This window comes from Schistocerca gregaria, chromosome X (genome assembly GCF_023897955.1).
Source record: "Schistocerca gregaria isolate iqSchGreg1 chromosome X, iqSchGreg1.2, whole genome shotgun sequence".
In the NCBI taxonomy this organism is placed as follows: Eukaryota; Metazoa; Arthropoda; class Insecta; order Orthoptera; family Acrididae; genus Schistocerca; species Schistocerca gregaria.
Genome location: NC_064931.1, coordinates 586,363,181 through 586,383,680, shown reverse-complemented (window position 1 = coordinate 586,383,680; position 20,500 = coordinate 586,363,181). Strand labels below are relative to the sequence as shown.

Here is a 20,500-nt window from a genome sequence, read left to right as displayed (position 1 = left end):
AATTACACTACCACTTTTGAAAACTATATAAAAAAGCTAACAGCTACTTGTTATTCAGAAAACACGCTTCACATACGCGACGACCACAGATTACGGCAACTCCCCTATCTTTAACAGCAAAATGGACAAGAGAGCCGGAGTAGATGCCACTCCACAATAGATCATGCTTCCACAAACATCAATAACAAGAAAGATCCTGAAAGGTTGAATAACTTTGGAATAAACTTTGGGCGGAAGTTTCAAAAATTCCTGGTGAAGATATAAGAATTCAACTACGCGATTTCAACGTAAAAGTTGTCAGAGGCAAACAACACAAGTGTTACCAAGTACATAAATTCATCAACAAGAACAGGACCAGACTCATTGGATTGTGTCAACAAAACAATCTGAAGCGCATGTCGACCTCTCTGAGTAAACATCCCCGAAAGTGAAAGACTTGGTCACCCAGACAGTAGCTTGGTGAATATCAAATAGATCACCTACATACAATTCGCAGAAAGACGTTCACCATGTTTAACTTCACAGTGGTGCAAACACCAACACAATTCGCTATCTAGTGGACCAAAGTTAAATTTACTGCTAAAGGAGTACACCATAAAAACAAATCTTCCGAGTTGACAGAAAAAGAATCCAAAAAATACGATACAAAAGAGGAATATGACAAACATAAGGCAGTTATTTCTAACCAAGGTCATACAGAATGCCAAAACGCTAATCTCAAGGAAAAAGAACACATTCCATCCTTGGTGGGATTCAACATGTGAGGAAGCTTTGGAAGAACGAAAGAAAGCATTCCAGAAATATGACAGTAAACATCTCCTGCGACTAAACAACACTTCTTACAGATCAGATAGCTGGTGGAAATGTTAATCAGAGAAAAAATAGAAATATTAAAAAAGGTAGGAAGATTTTTCTGTTTAGCAAAAGTGACAAAAAGCAGATTACAGAGTACCTGACGGCTCAACACAAAAGTTTTGTCTCAAGTGCAGATAGTGTTGAGGATCAGTGGACAAAGTTCAAAACCATGGTACAATATGCGTTAGATGAGTATGTGCCAAGCAAGATCGTAAGAGATGGAAAAGAGCCACCGTGGTACAACAACCGAGTTAGAAAACTGCTGCGGAAGCAAAGGGAACTTCACAGCAAACATAAACATAGCCAAAGCCTTGCAGACAAACAAAAATTACGCGAAGCGAAATGTAGTGTGAGGAGGGCTATGCGAGAGGCTTTCAATGAATTCGAAAGTAACGTTCTATGTACTGACTTGGCAGAAAATCCTAAGAAATTTTGGTCCTATGTCAAAGCGGTAGGTGGATCAAAACAAAATGTCCAGACACTCTGTGACCAAAATGGTACTGAAACAGAGGATGACAGACTAAAGGCCGAATTACTAAATGTCTTCTTCCAAAGCTGTTTCACAGAGGAAGACTGCACTGTGCTTCCTTCTCTAGATTGTCGCACAGTTGACAAAATGGTAGATATCGAAGTAGACGACAGAGGGATAGAGAAACAATTAAAATCGCTCAAAAGAGGAAAGGCCGCTGGTCCTGATGGGATACCAGTTCGATTTTACACAGAGTACGCGAAGGAACTTGCCCCCCTTCTTGCAGCGGTGTACCGTAGGTCTCTAGAAGAGCGAAGCGTTCCAAAGGATTGGAAAAGGGCACAGGTCATCCCCGTTCTCAAGAAGGGACGTCGAACAGATGTGCAAAACTATAGACCTATATCTCTAACGTCGATCAGTTGTAGAATTTTGGAACACGTATTATGTTCGAGTATAATGTCTTTTCTGGAGACTAGAAATCTACTCTGTAGGAATCAGCATGGGTTTCGAAAAAGACGATCGTGTGAAACCCAGCTCGCGCTATTCGTCCACGAGACTCAGAGGGCCTTAGACACGGGTTCACAGGTAGATGCCGTGTTTCTTGACTTCCGCAAGGCGTTTGACACAGTTCCCCATAGTCGTTTAATGAACAAAGTAAGAGCATACGGACTATCAGATCAATTGTGTGATTGGATTGAGGAGTTCCTAGATAACAGAACGCAGCACGTCATTCTCAATGGAGAGAAGTCTTCCGAAGTAAGAGTGATTTCAGGTGTGCCGCAGGGGAGTGTCATAGGACCGTTGCTATTCACAATATACATAAATGACCTGGTGGATGACATCGGAAGTTCACTGAGGCTTTTTGCAGATGGTGCTGTGGTGTATCGAGAGGTTGCAACAATGGAAAATTGTACTGAAATGCAGGAGGATCTGCAGCGAATTGACGCATGGTGCACGGAATGGCAATTTAATCTCAATGTAGCGAAGTGTAATGTGATGCGAATACATAGAAAGATAGGTCCCTTATCATTTAGCTACAAAATAGCAGGTCAGCAACTGGAAGCAGTTAATTCCATAAATTATCTGGGAGTACGCATTAGGAGTGATTTAAAATGGAATGATCATATAAAGTTGATCGTCGGTAAAGCAGATGCCAGACTGAGATTCATTGGAAGAATCCTAAGGAAATGCAATCCGACAACAAAGGAAGTAGGTTACAGTACGCTTGTTCGCCCAATGCTTGAATACTGCTCAGCAGTGTGGGATCCGCACCAGGTAGGGTTGATAGAAGAGATAGAGAAGATCCAACGGAGAGCAGCGCGCTTCGTTACAGGATCATTTAGTAATCGCGAAAGCGTTACGGAGATGATAGATAAACTCCAGTGGAAGACTCTGCAGGAGAGACGCTCAGTAGCTCGGTACGGGCTTTTGTTGAAGTTTCGAGAACATACCTGCACCGAAGAGTCAAGCAGTATATTGCTCCCTCCTACGTATATCTCGCGAAGAGACCATGAGGATAAAATCAGAGAGATTAGAGCCCACACAGAAGCATACCGACAATCCTTCTTTCCACGTACAATACGAGACTGGAATAGAAGGGAGAACCGATAGAGGTACTCAGGGTACCCTCCGCCACACACCGTCAGGTGGCTTGCGGAGTACGGATGTAGATGTAGAAAGAGGAGGCACAAAATAGAACTACTGGATTTGTTGAAAAGATTATCAGAGAACACAACACACGTAGCTTTTACATGACATCGAGAAGAAACAACCGTGGATACACACCACAGAACCAATGCTTCAAGCCGGCCGTTGTGGCCGAGCGGTTCTAGGCGCTTCAGTCCGGAACCGCGCTACCGCTACGGTCGCAGGTTCCAATCGTGCCTCGGGCATGGATGGCTCAAATGGTTCAAATGGCTCGGAGCACTATGGGACTTAACATCTCTGGTCATCAGTCCCCTAGAACTTAGAACTACTTAAACATAACTAACCTAAGGACATCACACACATCCATGCCCGAGGCAGGATTCGAACCTACGACCGTAGCAGTCGCGCGGATCCGGACTGAGCGCCTAGAACCAATAGACCACCGCGGCCGGCCGGGCATGGATGTGTGTGATGTCTTTATATTAGTTAGGTTTAAGTAGTTCTAAGTTCTAGGGGACTGATGACCTCAGATGTTAAGTCCCATAGTGCTCAGAGCCATTTGAACGAATACTTCAAAAAGCAGGACGATAAAATCTCTCCGACAAATGAAGACAACTTTAGGGAGCCAGCACGATACTTCTCTCAGCTATTCAACTGTCGAGAACTACTTCTACGACTTCCTGGGGAGACCATATACACTCCTGGAAATGGAAAAAAGAACACATTGACACCGGTGTGTGAGACCCACCATACTTGCTCCAGACACTGCGAGAGGGCTGTACAAGCAATGATCACACGCACGGCACAGCGGACACACCAGGAACCGCAGTGTTGGCCGTCGAATGGCGCTAGCTGCGCAGCATTTGTGCACCGCCGCTGTCAGTGGCAGCCAGTTTGCCGTGGCATACGGAGCTCCATAGCAGTCTTTAACACAGGTAGCATGCCGCGACAGCGTGGACGTGAACCGTATGTGCAGTTGACGGACTTTGAGCGAGGGCGTATAGTGGTCATGCGGTAGCCCGGGTGGACGTACCGCCGAATTGCTCAACACGTGGGGCGTGAGGTCTCCACAGTACATCGATGTTGTCGCCAGTGGTCGGCGGAAGGTGCACGTGCCTGTCGACCTGGGACCGGACCGCAGCGACGCACGGATGCACGCCAAGACCGTAGGATCCTACGCAGTGCCGTAGGGGACCGCACCGCCACTTCCCAGCAAATTAGGGACACTGTTGCTCCTGGGGTATCGGCGAGGACCATTCGCAACCGTCTCCATAAAGCTGGGCTACGGTCCCGCAAACCGTTAGGCCGTCTTCCGCTCACGCCCCAACATCGTGCAGCCCGCCTCCAGTGGTGTCGCGACAGGCGTGAATGGAGGGACGAATGGAGACGTGTCGTCTTCAGCGATGAGAGTCGCTTCTGCCTTGGTGCCAATGATGGTCGTATGCGTGTTTGGCGCCGTGCAGGTGAGTGCCACAATCAGGACTGCATACGACCTAGGCACACAGGGCCAACACCCGGCATCATGGTGTGGGGAGCGATCTCCTACACTGGCCGTACACCTCTGGTGATCGTCGAGGGGACACTGAATAGTGCACGGTACATCCAAACCGTCATCGAACCCATCGTTCTACCACTCCTAGACCGGCAAGGGAACTTGCTGTTCCAACAGGACAATGCACATCCGCATGTATCCCGTGCCACCCAACGTGCTCTAGAAGGTGTAAGTCAACTACCCTGGCCAGCAAGATCTCCGGATCTGTCCCCCATTGAGCATGTTTGGGACTGGATGAAGCGTCGTCTCACGCGGTCTGCACGTCCAGCACGAACGCTGGTCCAACTGAGGCGCCAGGTGGAAATGGCATGGCAAGTCGTTCCACAGGACTACATCCAGCATCTCTACGATCGTCTCCATGGGAGAATAGCAGCCTGCATTGCTGCGAAAGGTGGATATACACTGTACTAGTGCCGACATTGTGCATGCTCTGTTGCCTGTGTCTATGTGCCTGTGGTTCTGTCAGTGTGATCATGTGATGTATCTGACCCCAGGAATGTGTCAATAAAGTTTCCTCTTCCTGGGACAATGAATTCACGGTGTTCTTATTTCAGTTTCCAGGAGTGTACAAGTATACCCAGAGTCCCAACCACTCACCAAAGATGAAATCTACAAACGTATCCTTAGGTCTAAAAACAACAGACATTTTTGGGAAGATGACACCATCGCGTGGAATTATTGAAGCACGTAGGGAGAAACACATTAGACGAACTTAGACAAATCGTATCGGATATTTGGCAAGCAGAAGAACTGCCAGAAGATTAGAAGTGCACACTCAAATAACTACTCCAGAAAGATGTCTTAGTAGACATAAATAACTACGGATGGATCTGTCTCCTTCAGCTCAAGTGCCACATATTCACGACGTATTTGCTTCTAACAACACAAGCGTATCTTGAACATAAGATGAGTGAATACCAAGACGGCTTTCTAGCAGGGCGCTAGTGTGCAGAACAAATTTTCAACTTAAGAATAATAGTGAAATATAAGGCCATCGAATACATCCCAATTATCGGCACTTTAGTTGACTTTGAAGGCATATGATTCGGTTGACCTAAAGTATCTTTTTGATATTACAGAAGGATAGGGAGTAATTCCAAAGACAGTAGATCTCATGAAGGAAACTCTCGGGATAAAAAGTTCAACGTAAAATTGTGGGAGGAATATGAGTGCGTTTTGCAATTAAAACCAGTGTTCGCTAAGGTGATGGTCCGTCACCACGCCTCTTCAATCTCATTCTGAATAAAGTCATTAAGGAATTGGAAAAAAGAACCAAAAACCAAATTCTCAGGAAGCCTACTAAACTTGGAGGGACTAAAGAAGTCATTGAGACAGCTTTCTTAGCTTTCGCAGGCGATTAAGCAGATCTAGCAGACACTGAAACCAAGGCAACCCGACAGAAGTCACCCTAAGAACGCTCTGAAAAAGCTGATTTACAAATCGCTGTTAGACACTGTAACACCGTGATCTAATCTGAAGTTCTGTATACAGGGGGAAGTTATATTCTAAACAGAAAAGGAGCTCTGGAAAACATCCTCAAGGAGAAACAATGGGTTATGAGCAAAATTCTAAGAATGGGGGACTGATAAAGAGAGGAATCTTATAATTTAACGGAGAAATTATCAATTCTGGGAGCAGACATTAGGAAACGAAGGCTGAGATTGTATGAACATGTTGAAAGTATCCCAACAATGAGGGTTATAAACAAAACTGTGACATATATAGGAAAATTAAAGAATGCGCCATGGATCCAATAAATTAAAAAGAACATCGAGAGAGCACATTTATAAATAGTGTAAGCAGCAGATAGGAAACTTTTCATTAAAAAGAGAAATTGTTGTGTTGTGTTGTACAGCCAGAGAATGAAATTAAAAGAAAGAAAAAGAAACAAGTGGACAGAAGGGAAAAAAAGCCCATGGAGAGAAAACGAGAGCCAAATAGAAGACCAGGATAACGATTCTAAAAGCAATGCCTGGTCCAACATGACCATACGAAGATCAACTAATATTTAGCCACATATTTCAAGTTAGGTGAATCTGGAAGAATGCCAGGTTAGCCTAAGTCTCAATTTACCTACTCTTTGCAAGGAAAAATACAATAACTTGTTTAAGTTGCTGAAGGTCGGAGGAACGCAAGGGTATGTTAGAATTGTGCTTATTTAAAGCACTGTGTGCAGCCACTGAGGCTTTAACACAAACTTTCACTTACGTAAGACACTGGTTATAGCAGGTAGTGCTCTAATTCTTCGAAAATTCCAACCACTCGTGCTTAAGAATTTCATAAGGAAACCTAGACAAATATTGCCAGACGATCGTGAAATGAACTTCCTGTGAAATAATGGAAATCAGTTGGTGTTCCATCTAAATTAACGACAGAAAATTGTTTTATTGTCTGAGTTTATTATGATAGGTGAATATTAGTAAGACCGCATGCTAACGGAAGACTAAATTCGGGGGAAGCTGTGGGACCGCTTAGAATCGACGTACTGATATTTCTAAGCAGAACAGAGAAATATATCATTCCGCGCAGATGAAACGGTATGAAGTAAGCACGACGTGTTTCACGAACGGTCGCATGAAGCCCATTCCAGCTTTCTATCAATCACGTTTCAAAAAATATTTTTCGCTATTTACTGCAGTCTGTTAGTTTTAAAATGTAATACGATACTTAATATGTACCATTATATAATTAGCACATTCTAGTGGCCTTATGACTGATGCATTAATGGTAAATGATTTCCCAAGTACGTTTAGAAAAGTACGCAACTGGTTCCGCTTCTCCACTCCTGATTTTTCGCTCCTAGATATATATGGAAATAATAGTGTAGCTACAGGAAATCTTGCGGTACAGAAACAAAAGTAGTACCTCCAGAAAAACCAAACATTCAGGATGAATAAAAAAGCCGAAGGCAATGAAGAAGACATCGATCCTTTTTGAAATAAATGAAGAAATATGAGACGCACAGAAACACGATCTGAACTAGTTACACCTTCGTTTTTCCATTACTGTCTACTTTTGTATTACGGTGTTGTATGAGGCACTATTAACGAAACTCATCCGTGTGCTATAGTTGTTCTTGTGTAACCTTCAGCTGCCGAACGTCTGTTAGTCCGTTCTCTGCTTAAAGCTTCATTGTGCTGCTATAATTGCGATTTATGTGGTTAGCACACCGCTCTCCCAATCGTTAATGTTAGCTTTCCAACCTGGAACCCACATTACGTAAGTTCGTAGTTGCACTCAAGAGCCTAAATGGAGCTTGTAGAGGTCTCCCGTCGAGAAAAAGCTCTGGTTCTACCGAGGATAATACTTAAATCCGGCATAGGCAGTTAGATACAGTCACCGATGTACCAAGATGACTACGAATAATTTAGATAATCCTACAATAAATATACAGTAATTTAATTGTAACTGAGTTTTGTATGAAATTTATTTCATATACAGACACAGAACGTCATATTCAGGTGTGAAAGTTTCTCTCTTCGATTTGTGCTCGAAATGTAGCTTTGTTGATCTCCGTGAGAAAGAGTGGCCTAAATCCATAATCTGGCAGCAACACGCGAACTGAAACGTGGTCTATTCCACAGATTGTACTGTTTCACCAGCCCTCATTCAGAGGTAATTCGATGTGCACTTTAACAATACAGTTTTCGTAGGGACACTGTACTTAAAACATAAGACTCACAGTCGGAGGGAGCTGGGCTTAAAACCGTGTCCTGCCATCTAGATTTAGGTTCGCTGTGGTTTACCTCAATCGACTGCGGTTAATTCAGGGGATGGTACCTTCAAAAGAATACGGCTGGTCTTCTCTCCTATCTTCATCGTATCCGAGCTTGTGGTCAGGCTTTTATGACATCGTCCTCCTGGAACTGAAATGATCTTGTCACGGCTCAGTGCAATGTATCTGACAGCCACTACTGTTCCCGTTAGCATTACACGTAACTCGTGAGCACAGGATGATGTTATTTTATCAAGAAATGCATGTGGAATGAAGTGTGCTTATCTGTTTGTGTTTCTTACAGGGAGGGACTGCAGTCAGCACGCATCGTCGTCAAGACGCTCGGTTCAGGCTTTCACATCCCGTCCGAGGGCGTACACTACCTGCCTAAGGTGCGTGAACCCAAATATCAACTGATGCTTTTTAATCTTTTTTGCCCTCACCTATACAGCCAGCCTCAGAGCATAAAAATACCAGTTATCTGTTACATCCATTTAAACTGAGCTTAAATAAATGATCTAACCAAATTAATATTTTTACTATTTTGTAATATAATGTATGTAATATTTTATTGCACTTTTTTATTCACACGGTGTTTCAAAAAGACTCCGTCGATTTCAGAAGACTGCGTCATTTACTGAATTAAAAAAAAAGCATGGGTTAATTTTAACTTGGGCATAGAATAATCCGGTTCTGAAAAGGTGTCGCTTTCACGCACATGCTCGAACAACGCTATTACTTTTAGGAAAGAAATTTACATGTACCTATCACAGACTTTCGAAGTGACCTCCATCGGAAACAGAACAAACATCCAGGCCACTGTCAAAAGCGCCCATATTTTGACGAACATGTCTCGACTTATGGCGCCGGATTGGCCGAGCGGCTCTAGGCGCTACGTTCTGGAACCGCGCGACCGCTACGGTCGCAGGTTCGAATCCTGCCTCGGACATGGATGTGTGTGATGCCCTTAGGTTAGTTAGGTTTAAGTAGTTCTAAGTTCTAAGGGACTGGTGACCTCAGAAGTTATGTTCCATGGTGCTCAGAGCCATTTTTTTCGACTTATGGCATTCATTGCTCTTCCTATGCTGCGTCACAATTCACCAAAAGTCATTTCGAGGGGAATCTCATAGACATCGTCTTCACCAAGTATAAAAAACATTCACATTCGTGTGATAAAACGCCCTTGGAGAAATGTTTATTCAAGGGGAGTGCCGACCGCGGTGGTCTAGCGGTTCTAGGCGCTCAGTCCGGAACCCCGCGATTGCTACGGTCGCAGGTTCCAATCCTACCTCGGGCATGGATGTGTGTGATGTCCTTAGGTTAGTTAGGTTTAAGTAGTTCTAAGTTCTAGGGGACTGATGACCACAGATGTTAAGTCCCATAGTGCTCAGAGCCATTTGAACCATCAAGTGGAGTCTTACAGACGGAGTCTTTCACAAACACAAAACAATCGCAAACTGTGAGATAAGGCAACCTTGGACGCCATTGTTCCAATGCGAGATCTGCATGAACCTTACGTCAAACCCATCTCTGAGGCAGCACATTGTTAAGAAATGGTGTTAATTGGAGGTGCTAGTGCGGTTGTGATCCGGCTTGTCGAAAAATGTTTTCGGCATGTTTCCAAAATTTCGCACTTACAGAAAACTCTGTATCTCCAATTATGGAAACATGATTCTGGCTTCTGCAAACATAAAGTCTTCTTGTTTATCACCCAAACATGTTTTGGTGACGTTTCACCATCGTCAGTAGGTTCATTTATGTTCTGTCAGATAAAACACACACAAAAAAATGCATGATAATTGATGCAGGTGTGAAATTATATCCTTAATACAGAATGTACATCTGAGTATAAGAGCGAGCGAAATATCTGCCTCAGGTAGACGCTTATCGACATCCACATGAAGTGCAACCTACAATTGGCGCCAAGCCAAACTTTTAGATTCGACGCGTAATTTAGAATTCACCCCAAATTTTTGTGTGGGTGTAGTTGGAAGGTATACTCTTGCAAAATCAGCTGAATCTTTTTGAAACATGCTGAAATACTCTAGCTTGCATTTTGTGTCGTACAGAGGTAAACGATAATTCCCGTTAATTCATGAGACCAGTTCTACAGTGGATAAAATATATAACGGCGTTGGAAGGGTACACGTCGTCTACAATCTACATCTTTTTGCAGCATACACAGGGTGTTTTAGAAACGACGCAAGTGCTACGAAGAGGGATGCGCGGGAGCGAAGAAAGCGGAGGGACGATCCAATCGTCCATCACACGCTGGCCCGTGCCTCAGAGCCTCTAGTAGTGTACGATTCAGAAAGCGAGCGCGGGATGCATTCTGTACAGGAAAGGGCTGAAATATGCACTACCTGACAAACAAGTGAGACACCCAGAGATCAGGGTAGAGTGTCAGTGTATCTTCGTACACGCAATCGTTTTAAGCACATATGAAAGTGATTAGAGCTACAATTCTCGTTGAAAAGTAGAGCGACCACCAGAATACATTAGTGGCGTTCGGATTTAGTGTTGTTACCAGGCATATTATGGTATACATGAGGTATGAACAGCGTCAAATGTGGGTGATCACTGTGGGAGACATGGAGATACCGCGTGCTAATATGAGACAGAGTAATCAGCGGCTGGCAGAACCGTGGATCTCCATTTGGTCGACTGGTAGAATCGTACAATATCCAGATTTGTGTGGCACTCGGATATGACACTGGCCCAACTGGGAGTATGAGGATATCACTGCTTTCCTCAAGGTTCCAGTCGACGATCAAGGTTCCGGTCGACCACGGCTGCCATTACAAGCGAGGATGGCCCTATCGTGCACTAAGCACATCACGACTGCTTAATATATGCATCTGTCTCCCGAGAATATGTGATGGACTCCTTGCAACATTCTGTGGTATTCCGCACCATCCGTTGGAAACTAGCAGCCGGCGGACTAGGGAATTACCGCCCACCGCGCAGGCAGTCACTAACACCACAACACAAACAGATACCTTTATAGCTGTGCCGTGACCAGGAAACACGTACTGTTGATGAATCTTGTCGCATTATGTTCCGTGATGAATCGCGGTTCTGCAGTACTCGGGATGACCGTCGTCGGCTAATATGGCGGCGATCTGGGAAGAGGTTCCATTTTTCCAATGTCTTGGAGATGAACAGCGGTGTTACGTCGTGGTATGGGAAGCCATCAGATATGACTTGAGATCACAACTGGTAGTGAGGGAACTCTGATGGTACGACGGTGCACCACGAGCATTCTGTGTCCTCGACTGTTACCTCCAATGCAAAAGTACCATGGTGCCATTTTTCAACAGGACAATGCTCATACACACATTTCGTGTGTCTGCAGGAACTATATGAGTGATTTTGATATATTCTCCTGCCCAACAAGATCTTCAGATCTGTCCTTGATGAAACAATTGTGGGACCATCTCAGACATCAACACCATCCCATTGCCAGGATATCAAGGACCAGTTACAACAAGTGTAGGCCACCATGTCTCAGAAGAGGATACAATAACTTTATGACACCCTTCCCACGGGAATCAGTGCATTCATCAAGACCAGAGGAAGTGAAACGCCGTACTCCTTAGTAGGCTCATACGGCGAACTTCTTTGTAAATTGGACTTCATTCTGCATTCACCATAAGGTTTCATTTCACTTTCTCCTCCTCTTCTGCCCACGTAAATTTTTTTATGTCAGGAAGTCTTCTTTGTGGCGTAACCGATGAGCTCTCTGTCTCCAACCCTCGCCTTACGCACCAACCATTATCTAGCCTGGTAACTGTCAATATTGGGGTGATCACCAAATCGGGCCTTCTTTTCTGCTTCTGACTCTCCCTACAAAAATTTGCTTGCCCGGGAAACTCTCGCTGTCCCTTCTTGATGTAATACTTATTGCGCATGCTTTATGCCACTCTTACAGAACACTACAATTAGAAAGTACTGTCGCCATATCTAAACTAAGATGAAAATCAACGGTAAAAATTATACATACATCTCGAAAGGTACGCTACTGACAGACGCGGCCGAATGACGCTATTGGCCATAGCATCACGTGATGCACTGCCCCTGTTACGTTATACATCGCTTCATCGTTCTTACGTGTACATCACTGGAGGGGCGTTTCGCGTTTAACCGAATGGATAAGTTAGATGCTGTGTTGGAAGGAAACCTAAGAAAATAGCTGCACCACTTACCACTTGAGATTGGTATGGCAGTGCAATACACTCATAGAGCTCTGCACTAACACAGACTGAAACCATTCAAAGTAACGATAGTGCATCGAATGGTCAATTAAGATGCTGTTGCTCGTAGTCAGCACTGCAACTGGCTATTGCCGTCTAGGCGTAATGGTTGATACTGAAGTACTTATTTTCTCTGATGAAACAGGTCTGTATTTATCACGGTGCTTGAGATCGCAGAAACATTGGTGGTGGTAAATTCCTATGGGACCAAACTCCTGAATCATCGGTCCCCAGGCTTACTCATTACTTAATCTGAGTTAAAGTAACTTACGATAAGGACAACACATACACCCATGCCTGTGGAAGAACTCGAATCTCCGACGGTGGTAGCCGCGCGAACGGTGGCAAGGCGCCATATACTGCGCGGCTACCCCGCGCCCCTAGCAGAAACATCAACGTTGAAGTTATGAAAAATCCTCAATAGTTACGTCGAGATACTCTGTGTGTTCTGAATACGGAAATGTAGTGCGCTATTAGTGCAACATGATACATTTTTTTCCACCAAACAAAACTTCTAATAGACGTGTGAACAGTATCCTGGAACTATCGTCCAGATGAGTAACTTTTAATCAGATTAGTAACATTTAACAAAAAAACTCACGGATATTTCATGTAGGGCAAGACAAGCGCTCACATTGCTTACAAGTACATCACGGTGGTTTTGTTGGTAGAAAATATTCTAACATCGAGCGACAGTATATGAATATATGAGAGTTCTTGCAAAGCTCTTGGAGCACAGGCTACCGAAACACCAGTCTGGAGAGCTAAATGGTGGGAAGATATCGTCGTCACTGATATCACGTCAATGGCGTAAAACCGTTACGTCAGCTGCCATTCTACGACGAATATGCCAGGTGGTCACAGGCAATCAGAGCCTGACTGCCCCCTTTTGGTTCCCTAGCCATGCCTGACACGTAAGTTAAATTACTCTATATACAGGGTGTAAATTTTAAGTTGACAAACCAGAATAACTCGAGGAATAAGCTTCACACAAAAAATGTGTAGTATCTAAAGTTGATTATTTTCGACGGGGACATCTGCTGGTGCTAAAATTAGCCCGCCATTATGTTAATATTAGTAGTGATATTTGGGTCAACATTTGTAAGACTCTAATTCCTCTCTCTCAAACCCCACCATATCGGGAGAGAGGGAGAGTTTTAGTTTTAGCGAATCACAATTTACGAAGAAAATAAATTTTTTTTTATTTATCCGTAACCATTTTCCACCCAAAATGATAACGTTGATTTTGTTGAACTACATCACCAACCACCAAGAATCAAAACAAATGTTTAAGACTAAATGTACTGAGTTGTTTAAGTAGAATCTTATTCGGCAATGAAAAATGGGGGTTCCTATTTGAAATTTTAAAGTTGCCTCCCGTCCCACCCCCAGGCGGCTGGGGTGGCGGGCTAATTTTAGCACCAGCAGATGTCTCCCTCTAAAATAATCAACTTACCATTCTACACATTTTTTCGTGTGAAGCTTATTTTTCGAGCTATTCTGGATTGTCAACTTAACATTTACACCCTGTATATCTCATATGAGAAATGAACGTTTCTTACAGAACTCCTGATCGTATTTGCATTGACTTAGTATCAAATAATCCACCACCATAAACAACAATGACAACACACATTAAGGTAACATTGCACGATCAACTCAGGCGACAATATCCCAGATTCAATCGCAGATGTCTTCGCAACATCTACTACAATAAAGGCATGTGACTTCCAAAAGTGATCCGCCGTCTTATGCGGAATTTACATGGATGGTACAGTTTTTCTATTCGAGAGAAGAGCGATACCTGATGTCACTGGGATTCACTCTCTCCTTTCATCATCAGTACCGTGAAAGAAACACTACACTCATGCTGAAATAAAACACTATATACTTAAAAGCACAAAAGTTTGAAGAGAGAAACCACGGCCACAAATGCAGTCTTGTAGAGCACTGCCCATGTAAACCTGAGACTTTACCGCAATGCATCTGGCAAACGTGGAGACACCTAAGCTGCTGTCTCATCCATTCTCTCACAAAGAAAGAATACTTAACTGAAAAATTACATTTTCGATCATGAATTCATACTGAACGCTAAACTGCAAATACAATGACAATAATCGGAGACCAATTGTGTCAATATTTAACGAGTCGGAAAACTTAAGAGGCAATCTTATGTTATATTATCAATTTTCCTTGTCCTTCTGGACTCATAAATATGTTGCCTATATGCAGGACAGTCGTATGTTGTGCCAAATTAGAATTAGTATCTACTGAACAATTAATTTAAGAAAGGCCCAAGATCGCGTAAATCAGCAAAGACGGAGCCGTTGCATTCAGATCGCAGCCAGAGACGCGCCAGAATGAAAGGAAGCGTTTATCTGGTTGGAGTCGTTCTCCTGGTCACCCACAGAATGTCCAGCCTAAGCACCAGGGAGGCTTCTCTGCCCCTCGAGCCAAAACGCCGAAGGAACAGTCTGTGCTGCTCCCTACTTAGGTTGTTGACCACAGGAGCAACTATTTTTTTTGAGTAGGCTCGCTGCACCACACACACCAGTCCCATTCGGTTGAGGATTTTTGGCGGACGCCATGTGGATACAGCTTTTAGGTGGAGCTCACTCGGACGCAGTTTCAGATGGAGCCATTTGGATGTAGCTTTTACATGGAACCTATTGAGACGCTTGATCTTCCGGCTGGAACCAAATTATCTTTAATTAACATCAACTAACTTTCATTTCTGTGGAATAAATCGTGTCTAAATTCACAACGATAGAATTCTGCTCTCCCTCCGAGAGCAAGTACATGCCTACCTTAATTGCTATTATTTTGCCATCACGCAGCTTGTGCTGTGAGCCGTCTGCGTCACTTACATATGAGTGCTAGTGTGGTAAAGACTGCTGTGCTTACCGTCCTCTGTGTACTTGTCTTGCATCAGCCATGGTTAACCACCATACCACATGTACGCTGCGTTGGAAAAAACATTCACTTTCGACTTGTTAGAACTATCTAAGGACTGGATAATCTATTACTTCATGTTCAATTGTTTCTCTCTTATTACTTGTTTGTCTTTCGGACGAAGGACTCACTGAATATCGAGTATTCCAGAACTGTCGATTGATGTTATTCCATGCTGTAATAAGGCTACCTTAAATTCAGATATGCTTCTAAAAGTTCAGCGTATAATTATGCCATTAACTGACTACTTCTCTGTTACTTGACTGCGCGCTTCCCATTATCCCAGTTTATGTCGCTCATTCTGGCGTAAACACAGACATCAGGGTCATCATCGGATGCTACCACGGTCAGAGAGTAGATCTGCAGGTAAGAATTTTTATATGGTGATAAAGATGTGGTATTGGACAGGGCGGCTAATTCATTGTAAATTATCTCCCCTTCGTGACCCATGTATTTATTACACACGCTACAACCAGACTAAAGGCACACCGTCAGATTTTTCTGGCTATGGTAGACACACCATCAAAACATGAATTCGATGTATCTACAGAATAGTACACTGCATTAACTTAACAAATGGTGCAAATGGCTCTGAGCACTATGGGACTTAACATCAGAGGTCATCAGTCCCCTAGAACTTAGAACTACTTAAACCTAACTAACCTAAGGACATCACACACATCCATGCCCGAGGCAGGATTCGAACCTCCGACCGTAGCGGTCCCGCAGTTCCAGACTGTATCGCTTAGAACCGCTCGGCCACACCGACCGGCATCAACTTAACAGGTAAATGTTCTCTACGACTGAAATTCCATACTTTTTATTTAGAAAATATCAGATTTGTTGGTGTTTTCTCTTTTTCTTTCTTTTTATTTTTTCCATTACTGACACATTCTTATAGCTCTAAAAGTCATTACCTATTATGCCCTCTACAATAGATCCTGACAAACATCCATCATACACGTTAATGTGCTGCTAATTTTCAAAACTAGATGCGATTGTGTGTTCACTATCAAAGAGTGTCACATCCGGCTGAAGAATTGTAGGTAATCCTGTAATTCACTCGCAGCATGGCAGCAACTTCTACTATTAGCCATCCATTTGGGACTTCTGTTGTAAATTATAATGCTAGAAATAACCTAGAAATGAATGAATTTCATCGCAGCCCAGCACATGGTTAACGATCAAAAGTTGATTATTCAGTCTCCAAATCTGCCGCAGTATTAACGCAGAGGTTTCTTGTGATTTCCCTACTGAAGATTCTTCAGGTTGTTTACATCTGCTCCGAAAAATGATACAATAACGTATACTGTTTTAGAATAAATTTCAATTATATAATTGTACAATGTGTAATAAAAAGAAGAATACAATCGGTAAAGTATCTAGCGGGTTTACCAGTTGTATAAGTTGTTACAGTATTAAAACCATGACTAAAGTTAGATTGTTAAAAAGGAAATAGTTAAGTGACAATAATTCTGATACGCTCTTGTGGAAAATTTTAGATAAAAGTATGACATACATTTTTATTCCATATCGTACAACCACATAAATGAAGAACTATATACTCCTACAGTAGCGACATCTATCGAACTTACGTCAAAATCATTTTGTGGCCACTATACAGCAGTTTGTTGTGAACGGTAGCGCTGTCAAAAAGATTAGTCGGGCTACATTGTGACCTAGTATATACCATATTTATATATGTGCAACGATGCTGAACTGATTTTATGTTTATCTTCTGACGATGCCACTATGGCTCCATTATTTTAGGACATGCTTTTAAAATAGGTATGTCTCGTCACATTTAAAGTGCATGATTTTCGCATGTATGTCTGTAGTACTTTCCATTATGGCCTACTTTATGTTTTAAGTTGTAGACAATCCAGTAGTTGTATTTGTGTTTTTCCCATGTGTTGCTGCAGATCTGACGATGGTCATTGCTGACGGAGACCAGCAGTCTGAGGACGTAATGAGTTTATGATCATAGACGGAAATAAAAAGAAATAGTCTACACTTTCTGGGTCAGTTTCTATTCGCTACCATGTCGCAGATTGTGAAATTATAATATTTTTCTAGTGATGTCTGAACAAGGAGCTACAGGAGGTGGACAAAAATATGCAAAGGCCAAAAACACAACACATTTCTATGCCTAATGCGGTGTAGAGAAACCGTTGTTATTCAAAATGGCTTCCAATCGTCTCGGAATGGATACATACAAGTCTTCTTTGTTTTCAAGGGAATCTTATACCATTCCTCCTGCAAAATAGTGGCAAGTTCAGATAGCGATGATGAAAGTGGATAGCGATCAAGCACCCTTATGTCCAATGCAGACAACAAAGGCTCAGTAACGTTGAATCTGGTGACTGTGATGCCAGAGCAAATGCGAAAATTCACCCTCGTGCTCACAAAACGAAATGATGCAAGCTGTATGACCAGCGGCCCTGTAGTCTTGGAAACCCTACCATGTTCCACTCTTGGGTCATTAACGCGACCAGAAGTTTCAAACAGTGTGAAACAAGACTCATCCGACCAAATAAAATTCTTCCGTTGCTCAACAGTCCAAGTTTTATGACTTTTCGATCCCTGTTACCCTGTTAGGTCATTTGCATCTGTGATAAGTGTTTTTCGGATTCCAGCTCGCCCTACAACTCACTGCTTATGGTGCAGCCTTTGTGTAGTTTTAGTGCTGACAGTATTCGCGAGTGCGACGTTCACTTCTGCAGTGACTCTTACAGCCGTCTTCCTCTTATTTTTCATCACAATCCTCTTAATTGGTGGTCTATCACGATCACTCAACGCAGACTTTCGTACACAGTGTGATGTTTTACCTCTTTCCTCGCATGTGCCTTCTTTACGGTGCCTCTGCAAACACCATAACACTTTACCTACATTGTTTAGGGAACTATGCACCATAGGAACACCAACAATTTACCCACGTTCGAATTCATTTGGTTCCGACATAATGCTCTTGCAGCTACACAGAATCCTGTTCTGACGACGACTGCCACTTGCAACTTATTGAGGACATTGCACAGGTACCATTCGTGGTCAATTACAACAGTGCGACCACCTGATTTCGGCTAGCATCAGCCTTTGTCTTCAAGGACCCATTTCTCGCAGAGTTTCCATATTTTAGAACAACACTTACAAAACGATATTCCCTTCCTAAGACGAGTCCTGTACCCCACAACTAGAGAGAGACAGCCACCTGGCAAATAATACAGACCGTGAAAGATAATGACATTCCTAGAAATTCAAAGAAAAGGTCACTGTACTATTTAGAATATTCGATAAAAATAACACGAGAATATCAGAAGTAAGTGGGAGTTCACAGGATTTACAAGTTTTTTAACAATGTTACAATATATGAACAACTCTAACAGTAGGAAGACTGTTCCTGCTGACAATGTTCGCCTCGGTCTGAATTTCTCGTGCAGTTGAGCAACCCACGTAGTCACATCTTCAGATACACGACCCTGATGACAGTCGAGCTGTGGTAGGGTCGAAGTACAAAGTAACAGACTACTCTCTGTGTTATTGCCGTTTCGATAAATGGAATAAGGAGCTAAAACATAACTATGAATAACTCTCATATAAAATGATGGCAATTACTCCATATTTAAAAAACAAGAAATGTACAAACTTATGCGTGGCGTGGTTTTTCTACACAACATTCTGCAGTACGTATCTGCATCCACACCCCTACTTTGCAATTCACAATTAAGTGCCTTGCATAGGGTTCAGCGAACCACCTTTATTCAAGCTATTTCTCTACCGTTACACTCTCGAACAGCGCGCTGAAGAAACGAACTCTTACGTCTTTCCTTGGGAGGTCTGATTTCTCTTATTATATGACAATGTTTATTTCTCCCGATGTAGGTGGCGCTTAAAAATTATTTTCACATTCGTAGGATGAAGTTAGTGACTGAAATCCTATCACAAAGAAAACGCCTTTGTCTTAGTGATTGCCACATCAATTCGCGTATCATATCCATGGCATTCTCTCCTCTGTTTCGCAGTTACAGAAAACTAGATGTCCTTCTTTGAACTTTATCGACATCATCCGTCAATTCTGTCTGAGGCGGATCCCACACCGTGTAGCAATAATCGAGAAGACGGCGGACAAGCGTAGCGTAGGCAGTCTCTCTAGTAGAAATGTTACATAACCTCAGTGTTCTGTCAATAAAATGCAGACTTTGGTTTCCTTTCCCCACGATATTATGTATGTGATCGTCACAATTAAAGTTCTTCGTAATTAAAGTCATTAAGTATTTAGTTGAATTCACAGACTTTACATTTGTGAGATTTATCGTGTTACGGAAATTTAGTGGAATCTGTTTAGTACTCATGTGGATGACTTCAGACTTGCTATTATTCAGACTCAACTCCCACAGCATGGCACAGATTTGTCTAAATCATTTTGCAAATGTTTTTGGTCATTTGATGACTTAACGAGACGGTAAATAGCAGCATCAGCTCAAAACAATCTAAGAGACCAGCTTAGATTGTCTCCTACATCGTTTATGTAGATCAGGAACAGCACAAGACCTGTAATACTTCCCTGGGGAGCGCCGGATATCACTTTTGTTTTACTGGATGGCTGTCCGTCGGTTACTACGACCTGTGACCTTTCTGACTGGAAACCCCATATCCAGCCGCTCAAATGACACGATACTCTGTAGGCACGCAATTTGATTGAAAGTCGCTTGTGAGAGACGATATCAGAAGTCTTCTGGAAATCAAAAGTATGGCATCAGTTTGATATCCCCTGTCGGTAGTACACATTACTTCGTGTGATTAAAGAACTGGTTCTGTTTCACAAGAACGATATTTTTTGTATCCGGGTTTTTTATTTGTCAATAAATCGTTTTCTTCGAAGTAATTCGTATTTGTCGAACACATTATTGGTTCCGAAATCCTACTACAAATCGACGTCAGCGATGTGGGTCTGTAATTCAGAGGATCACTCCTATATCCTGTTCGGATACTAGTGTGACTTGCGCTACTTTCCAGTCTTTAGGTACCTGTCTTCCGTCGAGCGAGTATTTGCGTATAGT

At 42.8% G+C, this 20,500-nt stretch overlaps 1 protein-coding gene across 1 annotated transcript in view; it reads left to right on the top strand.

Moving 5' to 3' along the window:
• LOC126298230 (cadherin-like and PC-esterase domain-containing protein 1) overlaps nucleotides 1-20,500 on the top strand; it is a 99,094-nt gene that overhangs the window by 58,054 nt on the left and 20,540 nt on the right. Inside the window, exon 4 of the mRNA XM_049989536.1 lies at nucleotides 8,543-8,630. Within this exon, the coding sequence (XP_049845493.1) occupies nucleotides 8,543-8,630 (88 nt within the window). The remainder of the gene's footprint in view (nucleotides 1-8,542; nucleotides 8,631-20,500) is intronic.